This window comes from Piliocolobus tephrosceles, chromosome 9, assembly GCF_002776525.5.
Source record: "Piliocolobus tephrosceles isolate RC106 chromosome 9, ASM277652v3, whole genome shotgun sequence".
Taxonomy (NCBI): Eukaryota; Metazoa; Chordata; class Mammalia; order Primates; family Cercopithecidae; genus Piliocolobus; species Piliocolobus tephrosceles.
Window position 1 is genome coordinate 8,793,479 of NC_045442.1, and position 13,181 is coordinate 8,806,659.

The following is a 13,181-nucleotide window of genomic DNA, read 5'->3' on the forward strand; positions in this document are numbered from 1 at the left end:
GTTTGAAAATGTCAGTAACAAGGAAGGGTTGTTTTGTTCTTAACAAAAATTCTGCTGTGGCCAATATAAGCAGCAAGCACTGCGGTCCTCACCTGTCCCACGTCGGCCATGGTGGCCCCTCGCGGGCAGTGCTCAACTCAGGCCTAAGCTTTGGGCACGCGGTTTCTCCGGCAGCAGCTACCAGCAGGGATGGCAAGCCCGGACTCGGCTCAGACGCAATGGAGGTGGCAGCGCTGGGGCGCGGGCCGTGGACTCACTCACCTGGACGCTCTGTTTCTGTACAGGTCGCACGGGGCAGGCGGTTGCAGTTCGAGCCAAGGCCTTTGGATTCAGCGTCATATTTTATGACCCCTACTTGCAGGATGGGATCGAGCGGTCCCTGGGCGTGCAGAGGGTCTACACCCTGCAGGATTTGCTGTATCAGAGCGACTGCGTCTCCTTGCACTGCAATCTCAACGAACATAACCACCACCTCATCAATGACTTTACCATAAAGCAGGTAATTTGAAAATAGATGCCATGGAAGCTTCTTCTGTCGAAAGGTGGTAGCACTTGCTTGTGGGCACAAGAGGGACATGGAGGGCAAGGGAGATGGTTTCTGGATACACTTGAGCAGGGAAGAGACCCTGCAACACCCCAGAGACAAGTCAGGTGAAGCCCTTCCTCGGCTGAGCCAGGCGAAGCGGAGACGGACAGGCGCTAGCCAGGACCCAGCTTCACAGGGTTCCCAGAGCCTTCCAAGAGGCCCGCAGCTCGGCACAGTCCAGCCTTTCCACCGTGTTGCTTCCTCTCAGGCTCAGCAGAAACGGCCCTGGCTTCCAGCCATCACCAAAACTTCCCACTCCCTTCCCTCAAACTGCAGCACACACATTAAACCACTTAGACCAATAAAACTCCTGGCTTGCAGCTTTCTTCTGTAAACCTTGGTACAAGAGTCTCCCACCGTGCCAGTGTGCCTGTAACCGGCTTTTCTTTCCTTCCACAGATGAGGCAGGGAGCATTCCTTGTGAACGCAGCCCGTGGTGGCCTGGTGGACGAGAAAGCCTTAGCACAAGCCCTCAAGGAGGGCAGGATACGAGGGGCAGCCCTCGACGTGCATGAGTCGGAGCCCTTTAGGTGCGTGTTGCCCTAGCTGCCTACCAGGAGCCCACAGGGCCCAACTCCACACCTGCCCCTCACACTTTGAACTTGAGGCCCTTTTCCCAAACAGGTCCCTGGGCAGGAAACTCCAGAGATGACGTTTACAGTCTCTTTTTTCTAAGGATTGTGCTGTATTCTAATTGTAAAAGGACTGGAAGTTTCCCAAAGGTCATCCGGGAAAGGAGAGGCAGAAAAGTGGTGGTGGTGGTGGTGGTGGTTCTGGTCTTTAGACAGACAGGCATTATCTCTGCCCTGGATTAGAGCAGGACAAGCGTTCAATAGAATTGGACTTTTTCATCTACCAATTACAGTTCTTATAGAATTTTGATAATTACATTCAACCCAGCCTTCATAAAATACCATCACAGATGTTCTGTATCCACGCTATCTATGCAGCTACTTTCCTACATGGCCAAGAGCTCCCTCGTGCTGAGGAGGGCAGAGAGAGTATGCAGCGTTTCCCACTTACTCTTTTCTCGACATTTTTCCAGCTTTGCTCAGGGTCCGCTGAAAGATGCACCGAATCTCATCTGCACTCCTCACACTGCCTGGTACAGCGAGCAGGCATCACTGGAGATGAGGGAGGCGGCTGCCACGGAGATCCGCCGAGCCATCACAGGTGAGCTCCTCTGTGCCTCCGGCCTGCCAAGGGCAGCCTGAGCTCCACAGTCCAGCCGGCTCCCATCCTGCTGGCTACAGGTGGCTCCCGACGGGTAGAATTCACTTTTAGCACCAAATTTATACGACTTGGACCCTGCCTATTTATGTAAGCCCTGAACTAAACTTCAGAGAGAGAACCATTCCCTTTAGGCCCAGACATCAACTCAGGGGTTCGGGCGGGGCAGACAGAGGCTGAAGGTCAGTGTTGAAGAGCTCAAGCACTTGGGCCTTTGGATGTTTTACGCTTTTACAAATGCTTATTTCCCACATAAGCAGCTACAGCTGTAATGTTAAACTTCTTGTGATTTGTAAAAATAATATGATATTTTAATCATCTTACCCTAGGTCGCATCCCAGAAAGCTTAAGAAACTGTGTGAACAAGGAATTCTTTGTCACATCAGCGCCTTGGTCAGTAATAGACCAGCAAGCAATTCATCCTGAGCTCAATGGTGCCACATACAGGTGAGAAGAGGAACTGACTGTATCCCAGCCTGTGAGCACCACACCCCGAGGCCAGGGAGAGTCAAGCCCAAATTTGGTGGGAAGCTTACCTCCTGCAGATGCTACAGCAGGGCCACAACAATTGGCCTTCTCAGCAGGAACTGTGTGCACTGCCCCCTCAGGTCTTCCAATGCCTAATTTCATGGAACAGAAGCTCCTATTTTAAAAGGGAGTGGGTTCGGTCGCATGTGATTGACCACAGGTGCTAGGAACTGCCTTTCATTCTAAAGCCATCTTAGAACCAAAAGGCTTCTCGGCCACACATGGTAGCGCACACCTGTAGTCTCAGCTGCTAGGGAGGCTGAGGCGGGAGAGTTGCTTGAACCTGGGAGGTGGAGTTTGCAGTGAGCCGAGATCACCCACTGCCCTCCAGCCTGGGCCACAGAGTGAGATAACCCCGCCTCCGGCTCCCCCAACCACCAAAAAAAAAAAGGCTTCTCAAAGAGAAAGGCTTATATAGGTAAGATGTTCAATTGCACAGGTCTGTGAGCAAGTTCATTTTCTAATTTGAATCTTATGTCCACGGAAGGCATTCTGGCCAATGAAGGTACAATCAACTCAGGATAATGACCTTGTCCACATGCTAAGAATGATGCCTGTAGTTTGGGTCAGCCAAGAAACGAGCCGTATTCGGGAATGCAGAGTGGGGTAAAGACAGGAGCCCTCACAGGGAGGTGGTTTCTTTTGTGGTATTTCCCATCCACGAATCGGCTTTCTCCCACCCCTACCACCCCCGCCCCCACATTATTGCTGGATTCCCAGGAAATCAGTAGCCCCTTCATGCATAAAGTTGCAGCCTTGAATCTTAAGAAAAATTTTTACATACTCTAAACCAGGGTTTCTAGCTCTTGGCAATACATTTGGGGCCGATCATTCTCTTCATTCGCCTGGCCTGTGCATTCTAGGACATTTAGCAACATCCCTGGCCTCTACCCACCGGATGCCAGTAGCACCTCCCACTCCCACTCATGATGATGGAAAATGTTTCCAGACATTGCCACACGTCCCCTGCTGTAGCCATAGTGACAACCAGGGTGCGTTTAGTTTGTGTAATGAAGGCTCCGACACTGAAGAAGCTATGCGGTGCTTGCAGGTCACGTGGCTGTCTTCACATTTCCTCCAGTCCCATCCTTTTGGCCCTCACAAGTATTTTCAAGCCCATCACAGCATCAGATCCCCCATTGGGTGAAGTTGGGGGCCCACCTCTTCATGTCGCCATTGTATTTATCCTTCACGTAAGCCGGGGCTCTTAGGCCCCCTAGAACAGTGTATGTGCACTGAGGAAGGGACTGGAAGGGACCCTCATGACCAGAGTCCTTCTGAAGGTCTTGGGGATTTGACTGTTGGTGACAGGATGGCAGGCCAGGAGCGGGAGGTGCGGTGGCTTCCACAGTGAGACGCCTCCTCTACCTGGATGATAAAGGGTTTGGGAACTATGCCCTGCTTCCTAAGTCTGTGTGAATACACTGAGTCCCACTTTGCCCGAGGACCCTGTGTTCTGTGGGTGGTGAATGCAGTATGTCCTCACACAGCACCTCGTGCTTGCAATATAAAACCAGCCCAAGCCTGGGCGTTCTGAGGAAGGCAGCCCCCCAGCCAACAGCCAGCAAGCATACCACTTCCCATCTCAGGCCATGGGAGTATATAACCAACCGGCCTAGAAAGTTGAGTAAGTTGTGGCTGCCATAATTGAGTAGCATTGACTGGGTGGCTTGTAAAGAAGTGTCTTGCAGTTCTGGAGGCTGGAAGTCTGAGATGAGGCTGCCATCATGGTCAGGTTCTGGTGAGGGCCAGGCAGCCGACCATCAGCTTCTTCCCGCATCCTCATGTGGCAGAGAGGGCCAGAGCACTAACCAGACTCCCTTCTGTAAGGGCACTCATCCCATTCCTGACCCAGTCACTTCCCAAGGGCTTTACCTCTTCAGGTCATCGCCTTGGAGGTGTGGGATTTGAACTGGAATTAGGGGGATGGAGGGAGACAAACATTCAGTCCCTAAGAGTCCATTGTGCTGTTGGGAAGTCATTTTATCAGTCAGAAGTAACTGGTGAACACTTGGGAGTCCATTTTGTACAGTGTGTTCAAACAGTAGAGTATACCCACATTCATAATTAGCATGGGCTAGTATCTTGTTATCTCAAAGCTACAAAATTAGTGGCCCCGTGTTTTCACTGGACTGGTTTTTATAAATTAAGTTGCCAGTGTTTGAGACTTCTTGCTCTGGGGATAGGGAGGATAAACTATCCCATAAAAATTGTTAGCTAGGGCCGGACGCAGTGGCTCACGCCTGTAATCCCAGCACTTTGGGAGGCTGAGGCAGGCGGATCACGAGGTGAGGAGATTGAGACCATCCTGGCCAACATGGTAAAACCCCGTCTCTAACAAAAATACAAAAATTAGCCGGGGTACGTGGTAGCGGGCACCTGTAGTCCCAGCTACTCGGGAGGCTGAGGCAGGAGAATCACTTTAACCCAGGAGGCAGAAGTTGCAGTGAGCTGAGATTGCTCACGCCACTGCACTCTAGCCTGGCAACAGGGCGAGACTCTGTCTCCAAAAGAAAAAAAAAAAAAATTGTTAGCCAGGCGTGGTGTCTCTGGCCTGTACTCCCAGGACTCTGGGAGGCCTATGGGGGAGGTGGGGGATCACTTGAGCTCAAGAGTTTGAGACCAGCCTGGACAGCTTGGCAAAACTGCCTGTCAGAATGCTGGAAGTAGGAAAAGAGCCAAGAGCTTGGCAACTCTGCCCTCAACTTACTAGGCCCTATTTCTGTGTGTTCCTTAGATATCCGCCAGGCATCGTGGGCGTGGCTCCAGGAGGACTTCCTGCAGCCATGGAAGGGATCATCCCCGGGGGCATCCCAGTGACTCACAACCTCCCGACAGTGGCACATCCTTCCCAAGCGCCCTCTCCCAACCAGCCCACAAAACATGGGGACAATCGAGAGCACCCCAACGAGCAATAGCAGAGAATGCCGGAAGGTAATCATTCAGATACACTTGGGACCAAGAGACAGTGAAAAATAGATGAACTGAGAGAAAAAGAATCTGATGGTCTTTGTAACTGATTCTGGACATATGCATCATTGATGTTGCAGTGTTAAAACTACAAGAGCTAGAAAACTGCAGATGTCGTCTGCTTACGGAAGCGCTGAAAGACTAGGATGTGATTTATTAACGACCAACTTCTGTTATTGTGTGTTAAGTTTTTCATCTGTGCATCAAATCACAAAGAATAAATAGAGCTTTTTTCTTTATCAGTCCCTTGGGCACAGCAGGTCCTGAACACCCTGCTCTACAATGTTGCATCAAGAGTTCAAACAACAAAATAAAAAATATTAAGAGGAAATCCCCATCCTGTGACTTGAGTCCCTTAAGTCTACAGGGGCTGGAGACCTCTTTTTGCTAATAGGAAAATCACATTACTACCAAATGGGGAGGAAACTGTTTGCCTGTGGTAGACACCTGCACGCATAGGATTGAAGACAGTACAGGCTCCTGTACAGAGGAGCGTCGCTCACATCTGAACTGCATACTGAGCGGGCAAGTTGGTTGTAAGTTCAGTAAAACCCTCTGATGATGAAAAAAAAAAAAAAGTATTAAGTTTCACAAGCTGTTTGTACTCAAATATATTTTCTCAGTTTCAGATCCTCTGCTATTTTATTGAGTGGAAAGTCTTGAGCTAAAAGGGTTCAAGAAGAATAATGTTGCATTTCCTTATGTCTCAGGAAACACTTTTTATGGTAACTTGTCAGATTGTCTATGAACAAACCCACTTTTTTAGACATTGATAAAGTCTTCTTTTCTTCACGTGATATTTTATACAAGAACACTTCAGATGTATTAGATGTGACTGATTTTAACAAATCCTATTAGATTTGTATCAGCTAGTTCCATGTTCTGCTCATAGTCTTTTGTGAATCATTGCCTTTTTGTTTAAAAAGATGGCCTATTTTGAGCCTTTGTATAGGTACATTCCTGTTTTTGTGACAAAAGAAAAACTTTAAAATTGTCCCAAACAGAAAAATAATGGCTATCAGAAGTATGTTTTGTTTTAGTGTGAGTTACCGTTACTGTATTTGTTTATTGTAAAGGTGGACATTTAGCGTTCAGTGCAGTTTTCAATAAAAAGTAATTAAAATTTGTTAAGTTCTGAAATTCAAGTACATCTCACTAATGTAAAAGTTCTCTACTTGAGATGTTTAAGGCAACTGCATTGTCAATTAGCCAGTTTCCAACTCTTGTTACTACAGGGTTCTGCCTATTCCATAACCAGACTCAAGAACGCTGACAATTACCTCGTGTGATACAAAGTTTAATTGAAAAATCAAAACCTCACACAAGTCCATCATTATCAAGTCATGCCATCCTTAAGATGTAATGGTGGGTTAGAGCTAAGTCTTACATTCAAAAAAAAAAAAAAAAAAAAAAAGTTGCTCAACTTAAGAGTTCTGATTTTAATTTACCCCGAAGCAAAATGGCCTGGACCTGGTTCAAGGCAGGGAAGTGAACCTTGAAACTGTTTTGCCAATAACCTAACAAACAAAATATTTACAAAGAAGTGTTGCAAAACAGTCCCATGAGTTAAGAACTTGAAGTTGATTTAATGGATCTTCTTTTCTTTTTTAAATAGAATTAAACCTTTATACTAAGTGTCTGCTAAGTGTCAATTAAGTCCAACAATTCCAGGTATCAAACTCCCTCTGAGCTCTTCCTTATACTTCCCTTCCCATTAAAACAAAACCAAAAACTCATGGTGTCTTCAAGCCTTTGGCTTGCCTGGCCTTGTCCGCTCACTCATTTTAAGGTGGTGGCCCCATCCCAACTTTACCATAAAAGTGTCCATTAACACAAGCTCACATGGAGAGAGACGGCACTCACAGTTACCGACCTATCACCCCAGGAAACAAAAAGGTAGTTTAACATCTTCGTAACCACTCTCAAAGAGACTATGAAATATGCGTGGAAAGGAGGCCAAGCGCACACAGAGCATCTTACCTTCACATACGTGAAGAAGTCTGGGACACGAGGAACCTAAGAGTCAAAAACATAAGGCAGGTCTGAGTCCATGGCCCACCTGGGTTTTGTTTAATTATATCTTGGTTGCCCAAACCAAAATTTATATACATGTATATGAATTTAACTCCAAGGAAGAACAGGTCAAAACAAAATGCCATGCTGTGTTTGCTCTATGCAAAGAACCATCAAGTCCACAGAGCGAAGGCATGACTTACTATCCAGAGTCAATCATTTATCAGAGTCTGTCACCTAGCCATGTATCATCTTTGAAAAAGGACTATATTCTATCTTGGGACAATAATTATGGCTGTTTAATAGTTCAAGAGCATAATACAGCATTGATTTACCAAAACTTTTGGCCTTTAACAGCCAGTCTATGAAAACCATTGAGAGCCCCATTCCTGTCTGTAGTCTAGGAAATGGAACCATCTTTAATTCTTTCCCACAGGGAAGAATGCTGCACCTATCACACTATGTGGTCAGGGTCACTGATAATAAATAAATAAATAGAGCGCGCAGAGGAAACAACACTCACCAGACCACAACACACAGTAGAAGCTAAGTACGGAGCATATACTCGCTGGACAACGCGGGCTGCAATGCAGGCTGCAATGGCTACATGCTTTTCCCTCTAACAATTCTCTTTGGCTTCTTCAATTGGGAGGGCAGATTTTGCTTAACAGGCAACTAGAACAGCATCTCTGCCCACTAAAAAATTATCCCTATACATAGAGAAAAGTTACTACAGATGCTAAGTAGTCAGAATGCTAACATTTTCTACAAACTCGATTAACTAATTATTGGCCAAAATGAAAGCAAACAATATAGCCCATTTTTAAGAACACATTCACCACTTGAAACAGCAGCATTTACATTATATCAAAGATTCGTTTCTACGGAATCATACTACAAAAATCATTTTTTCCTGCAAGATTTAGCATGCAGCAAAAATGATCTTTTCATCCTGGGAACACCTTTTTACTGAGTTTTGGGGGGGGGGGGGCGGAACTAAAGACATGACAGTTTTGTGAGTATTTTTCTACTTTTAGTATCATTCTGGCAGCAAATTTGAGGTTGTACACATTTCATTATCAACTAAAAAGCAAATACTTTAAGGTTTTCACAGCCTTTTCATCACAGGGAAGGGAAAAAAAAATACGTGTGTGTGTGTCTTCTTTCCAAATTCCTGGCCACATCAATAGTCTAGAAAGTGCTTATCAGGACACCAAGTATTTCTGTGTTCCTGAGATAGGTCTGAAATTTTTAGCCAGTATTGAATGTATACCTGAAGTGGTCAAATAATGTTTCTTATAAAAAAGTTTTTCTACCTAAGATTATAATTTTAACTTTAAATAAGAATGGCCACAATTAACCAACATGCAAAAATTCTCAGACTAAACACTGAGAAATTCTTCATAGAATGCATTTACCACCTTATTGCATTTTTAAAATCTTTATTCTGTAGTGAATGGGTATTCCCAATCTGCCTAAGCAAAGGCATGCCATGCCCTTCTAACAAGATTTGCTTAGAGCAGAGGCGATGAGAGGAAGAATCCGAAGGCCTATGGCAATTTGGGAGTAGTGCATTGTGGATGGAGTCCAAGTGAGCAAACTGCACACGATCCATTTAGTGACAAGTGGGCTTGCTCCCTTTTCATCCAGGAAAAAAACTACTCACAGACCACTGCCCAGAATCTGGAATAAGAACCTCATTTTAAGGTATCCTTCCCAACAAATAAATATCTAAATATCGAAAGGGGGCATATCAGAAAACTTAAGACACAATAACCAAAACCAAAACCCTCTTCAAAACAAGTAAGCAATGTCTCTATTTAGTTCACTCTAAAACATTCTTAGCTTTTCTTGCAGTTTGTTCCTAAAAGATTTGATTGGATTGGGCACAACAGGAACTAAATTATTAATAAAATAAAAGGTTATTTTTGTGTTTTGGTGTGGATAATCTGTACAAAACGTTTCCAGATCTCTGAGACTTAGACGGATCTTTTAAGGTTAAAGTAGAATGTCAGGTTCTACTGAAATAATATCTTAAAGGAACAAAGAGCCATTTGCCATGTGCTTTTTCTAAGTGCCCATGCTGAAAAAATTTTCTCAATAATATGAAGATGCTGGTACAACTTTTCCTATTACACAATTTCTTACACAACCACATGCGTTACATTTATAGACAGATTTACAATTTGAAAGGAAAAAAGTTCTGTCTTAATAAAATTAGGGTTTTTTTTTTTTTTTTTTACAAACTGTAGTCCAACTAAAGTTCTCTGTCCCATCACGCAGCAGAGGCATTATCTCCATTAGGTGTGTGTGGTCCAGGAAAGCACTTCCCCGAGCAGATCCTGCCAGATTTGGTTCATTCCATGATGTCGACTCTGCTTGGAGCACCACACTAACTTTAGGGTCATTACAGATCTGATGCCTTGGTCTTCTGCTGTTCGGTTTTTTTTTTTTTTTCATTCATCTTCATCATCCTCATCTTCCTCTCCATCAGACAGGGATGTACAGGGCCGGATCTGTCTGTAGCGGTCAAGCCATTTTTCTACCATCTGAGTGACCAGGGGGTGATTTCGCCGCCGAGAGCTCTTCTGCATGGCAACCAGAACTCCCCCCTCTGTCACACAGCAGTCCAGCCACTCCCTGAGCAGTTTTTCTTGCTGTTCCTCATTACCTAGCTTTTGGAGGAATATGAAGACAAAGGGAAAAATCATACAGCAGATCAGAGACTTGGTAGGAATGTGACATGGAAACTGCCAGCTGGTATGCTAACTCATGAAAAGGCCAAAGCAATCAACTTTTCACATGGTTTTGATCTCTTGGAAGTTTTGTGTTTAAAGTCCAGTTTGCTCTGGTTAAATTTAAAAAGACATCAATGGCAAATTTTTCAGAAAAAAACTAAAGAGAAAAGCACACTAGAAGGTAATCTGTTAGATAAAATAACAAAAAACAAATGTCCTAATAAACTGATCCTGGCAAGCCACAGCTTCAAACACATGACAAGGTAAGTTTACTTAAGTCAATTATGTACAAGCTGAAATTATACAAGTTACAGTCTATGAATTTTTCTTCATGTTGTGATTATAAACGTTTTATGATAATTACTAGTATTATTGAATAAAAGACCAATACTTTTCTAAGAATACTGGCTTTCTGCAAGAGCGCTGTTTTTGTACGTTCTCACCACCTCCCCTGTCTGGTCTATACTACCCTTTCACTCCCCTTCATCTACAACACCTGGTATTCCAGCTCCTGCCACTGCACCAGAGCCCCAAATGTTCCCCTTCTGGGTAAACTAGCCATTGGCTTACTACACTATCCAGAGTAAAACCCAAAGCTTTAAAAAGCCTTCAGTGAACTCCACCCCATCCCTATCCTCTCTGACCTACCTCCCTCCCTCCACTGCCGCCTACCCTCTTTCCCTGTTGCTTACTCCTCTTAAACCACACTGGCCTTGCAATTCTTGGAACTCTGCTTTCGGATAAAAACGTGCTTCTCATTCCCTAAATGCCGTATTTAAATCACAAACCTCATCTTTACTTTTTAAAACCCATCACCACCTTAAGTTCCTTGATGTGTCCCCCATACAGCAGTTTTGAAAAGGTAAGTTTCAAAGTATAACTGGTATCTTCAGCAATTACTACAATCACATTCAGAAATTAAGTGACAGTGCAGATAAAACCACACCTGAAAGGCACCTCATGCTGTTTCTGGTACAAGGTCACTACTGGAAATAGTTCATGGGAGAAAGACACTGCTTACCTCCTGAGCAGAAAGGAAGTGCACATGGAGTAGCTTCCTTTCACTGTCAACCAGAGGCAAAAATGTGATGGTGACATCATCATCAGTATTCAGATTAGCACCAGCACCTCGGTTGCCATAGCCATCATTTTCCATGGCAACCAAAGCAGAGAAGTGGCCCCTTGTATACCCCAGAGCAATCGGACTTTTCCAACAAAAACTCTGTTCCCACAACAAAGGCAGATAAACACCTGGAAAGGGAGGGAAGAAAATCCCAACAGTTACAGGAAGAAAGAGCCACTCCCTCACTGCCCTTGTTCACATTCCCCTGTCCACTGCTCCTTTCTGACATCTGAGCCATTCTGTTCAAAGAAACTTGTAAAATGCTCCTGAATGATGGCTTACCTTGAAACCGAGTATATCCTAAAGTTTCTCCCCGGAAACTCTTGTAATATTTTACTCCATAAACTATAATTGGTCGTCTAAGAATATGTGCCAGTACAAAAATGTGCGTCTGCTCCAAGCTTGCTCCAGGCTGTACAAAACAAAACAAAAACTTAAAACATTTTATTACCACTCCTGGAAAACTGATGTGTAAAAAACAGTACTACCTCCCCTTCAGTATACTATCGCAGTTGGTTTTTAAGAAACAAAAAATTGTCAAAGCAGCATTTGATTCCTCAAATAATAAATCCAATAAAACTGTAAAAGAAATCTACAAAGGCTACATGCAAATATCATTTACCACCCAAACTCACAAATTATATAGATGTGCATACATATTTTGAAATATCCCTTGCTACCCAACCTCACCACTAACTCTCCAACCTCAGGAACCAGAAATTCAGATAGCTAAGGATGCTTTATTATCACATTCTGGTTAAGTTACTGTCAAAGCACTACCTCCAACAAAGTCCTCCTGAAATAAAAAAGTGAGCCTGTTTCATGCAAATGTAAATGGCAGTATCACCTAACTTGTGACTACTAATATTAAATGGGTCCATCATTGAGCTACAATGCATGGTGTGAGATACATGTCTCATGTAAATCAACCACTATGAATCCTGCCCAGATTACCCAAAGATGCGGTACCCTCCTTCTCTAAGTTCAAATGAATCATGGTGCTTTATGGGGAAAAAAAAAGGAGCAGCTGTATATATATTTGTACTTTACAGTCTGGTATACTGAAGTGTTTCATAACATAAAGCATGAAACCAAGAGTCTAAGGGACAACCCTACACAGTTCCGTGTTACAAGAAGCCTTCATTAATAAAAAGGGGTTAGCAAACTTGGAAAAATTCATTCCCACATTAATCAGAAATCATTCCTATTGATGGTAATTAGTTCAGAGTAAGCTAAACTACCCTTTCCCTTTGCCTACATGACACAGGTATTGCCTCACCACAGGGAGCATTATAAAGATCGACAACTGGATCCTCAGGGCCTAAGAGATCAGCAACAGCAATGCAAGTACCTATACCAGTTCAGTAATCTTGAGTAAGTGTCCCCAGAGACAGAACAGAACTCACCTGGACAGGTACCACAGGCAGCAAACCTGCGCTACAGGAATGGAAAGCCATCCCAAGACTGTCTAGTGTATGCAACCGTCACAGCACAGCTGTCACTTTGTGATGTTTTTTAATCATTCAATATAACAACACATATTACTCTCTCCCCTGTTCTGCATGAGGACTTGCTATGGTCATCTATACTTACTATTTATTTGATATATAGCAGTCATCACTAGAACCCAAGTCGACTGATAACAAGTCAAGCATTCTTTTCTTCGACCACATTGCCCCCAAAAGGGTTTGCTCAAATAAATCAATTTAGACTACACGCTCACTTTTCTCATAGAAGCAACGAGACTTGAAGCATCCTCACCTGACTAGCAAGAGACAGTATAAATGCCCAGTCTTCTTGCCACTGTTCTTCTCTCAAGGAAAAATGTAAACCAAAGCTCTGAGAATACCATGATTCCCAATCTTTCCAGCGTGTATAAAACCTGAAAAAGCAGGATAGTAAAAAAAATAAATAAGCCTTCTATAAATAAAACATTTACAGTTCTGATCTTTTTTTTTTTTTTTTTTTTTTGAGACGGAGTCTCTCTCTGTCG

At 43.9% G+C, this 13,181-nt stretch overlaps 2 protein-coding genes across 14 annotated transcripts in view; one reads left to right on the plus strand and one right to left on the minus strand.

The window, feature by feature from the left end:
• CTBP2 (C-terminal binding protein 2) overlaps positions 1-6,445 on the plus strand; it is a 172,692-nt gene extending 166,247 nt beyond the window's left edge. For 5 of the 9 annotated variants that reach the window (XM_026456532.1, XM_023224414.3, XM_026456533.1 and 2 more), the window contains 5 exons: positions 285-499; positions 986-1,116; positions 1,632-1,759; positions 2,146-2,263; positions 5,082-5,262. In XM_026456532.1, coding sequence (XP_026312317.1) covers positions 285-499; positions 986-1,116; positions 1,632-1,759; positions 2,146-2,263; positions 5,082-5,262 — 773 coding nt within the window. Of the gene's footprint in view, positions 1-284; positions 500-985; positions 1,117-1,631; positions 1,760-2,145; positions 2,264-5,081 lie in introns of all 9 variants that reach the window. The other 4 variants (XM_023224410.3, XM_023224412.3, XM_023224411.3 and 1 more) reach the window with 4 other exon arrangements.
• Positions 6,446-7,373: 928 nt separating this feature from the next.
• ZRANB1 (zinc finger RANBP2-type containing 1) overlaps positions 7,374-13,181 on the minus strand; it is a 73,592-nt gene continuing 67,784 nt past the window's right edge. For all 5 annotated transcript variants that reach the window (XM_023224417.3, XM_023224416.3, XM_023224420.3 and 2 more), the window contains 4 exons: positions 12,950-13,070; positions 11,471-11,600; positions 11,087-11,316; positions 7,374-10,002 (listed from right to left, as the gene is read on the minus strand). In XM_023224417.3, coding sequence (XP_023080185.1) covers positions 9,784-10,002; positions 11,087-11,316; positions 11,471-11,600; positions 12,950-13,070 — 700 coding nt within the window. In that variant the 3' untranslated portion in view covers positions 7,374-9,783. The remainder of the gene's footprint in view (positions 10,003-11,086; positions 11,317-11,470; positions 11,601-12,949; positions 13,071-13,181) is intronic.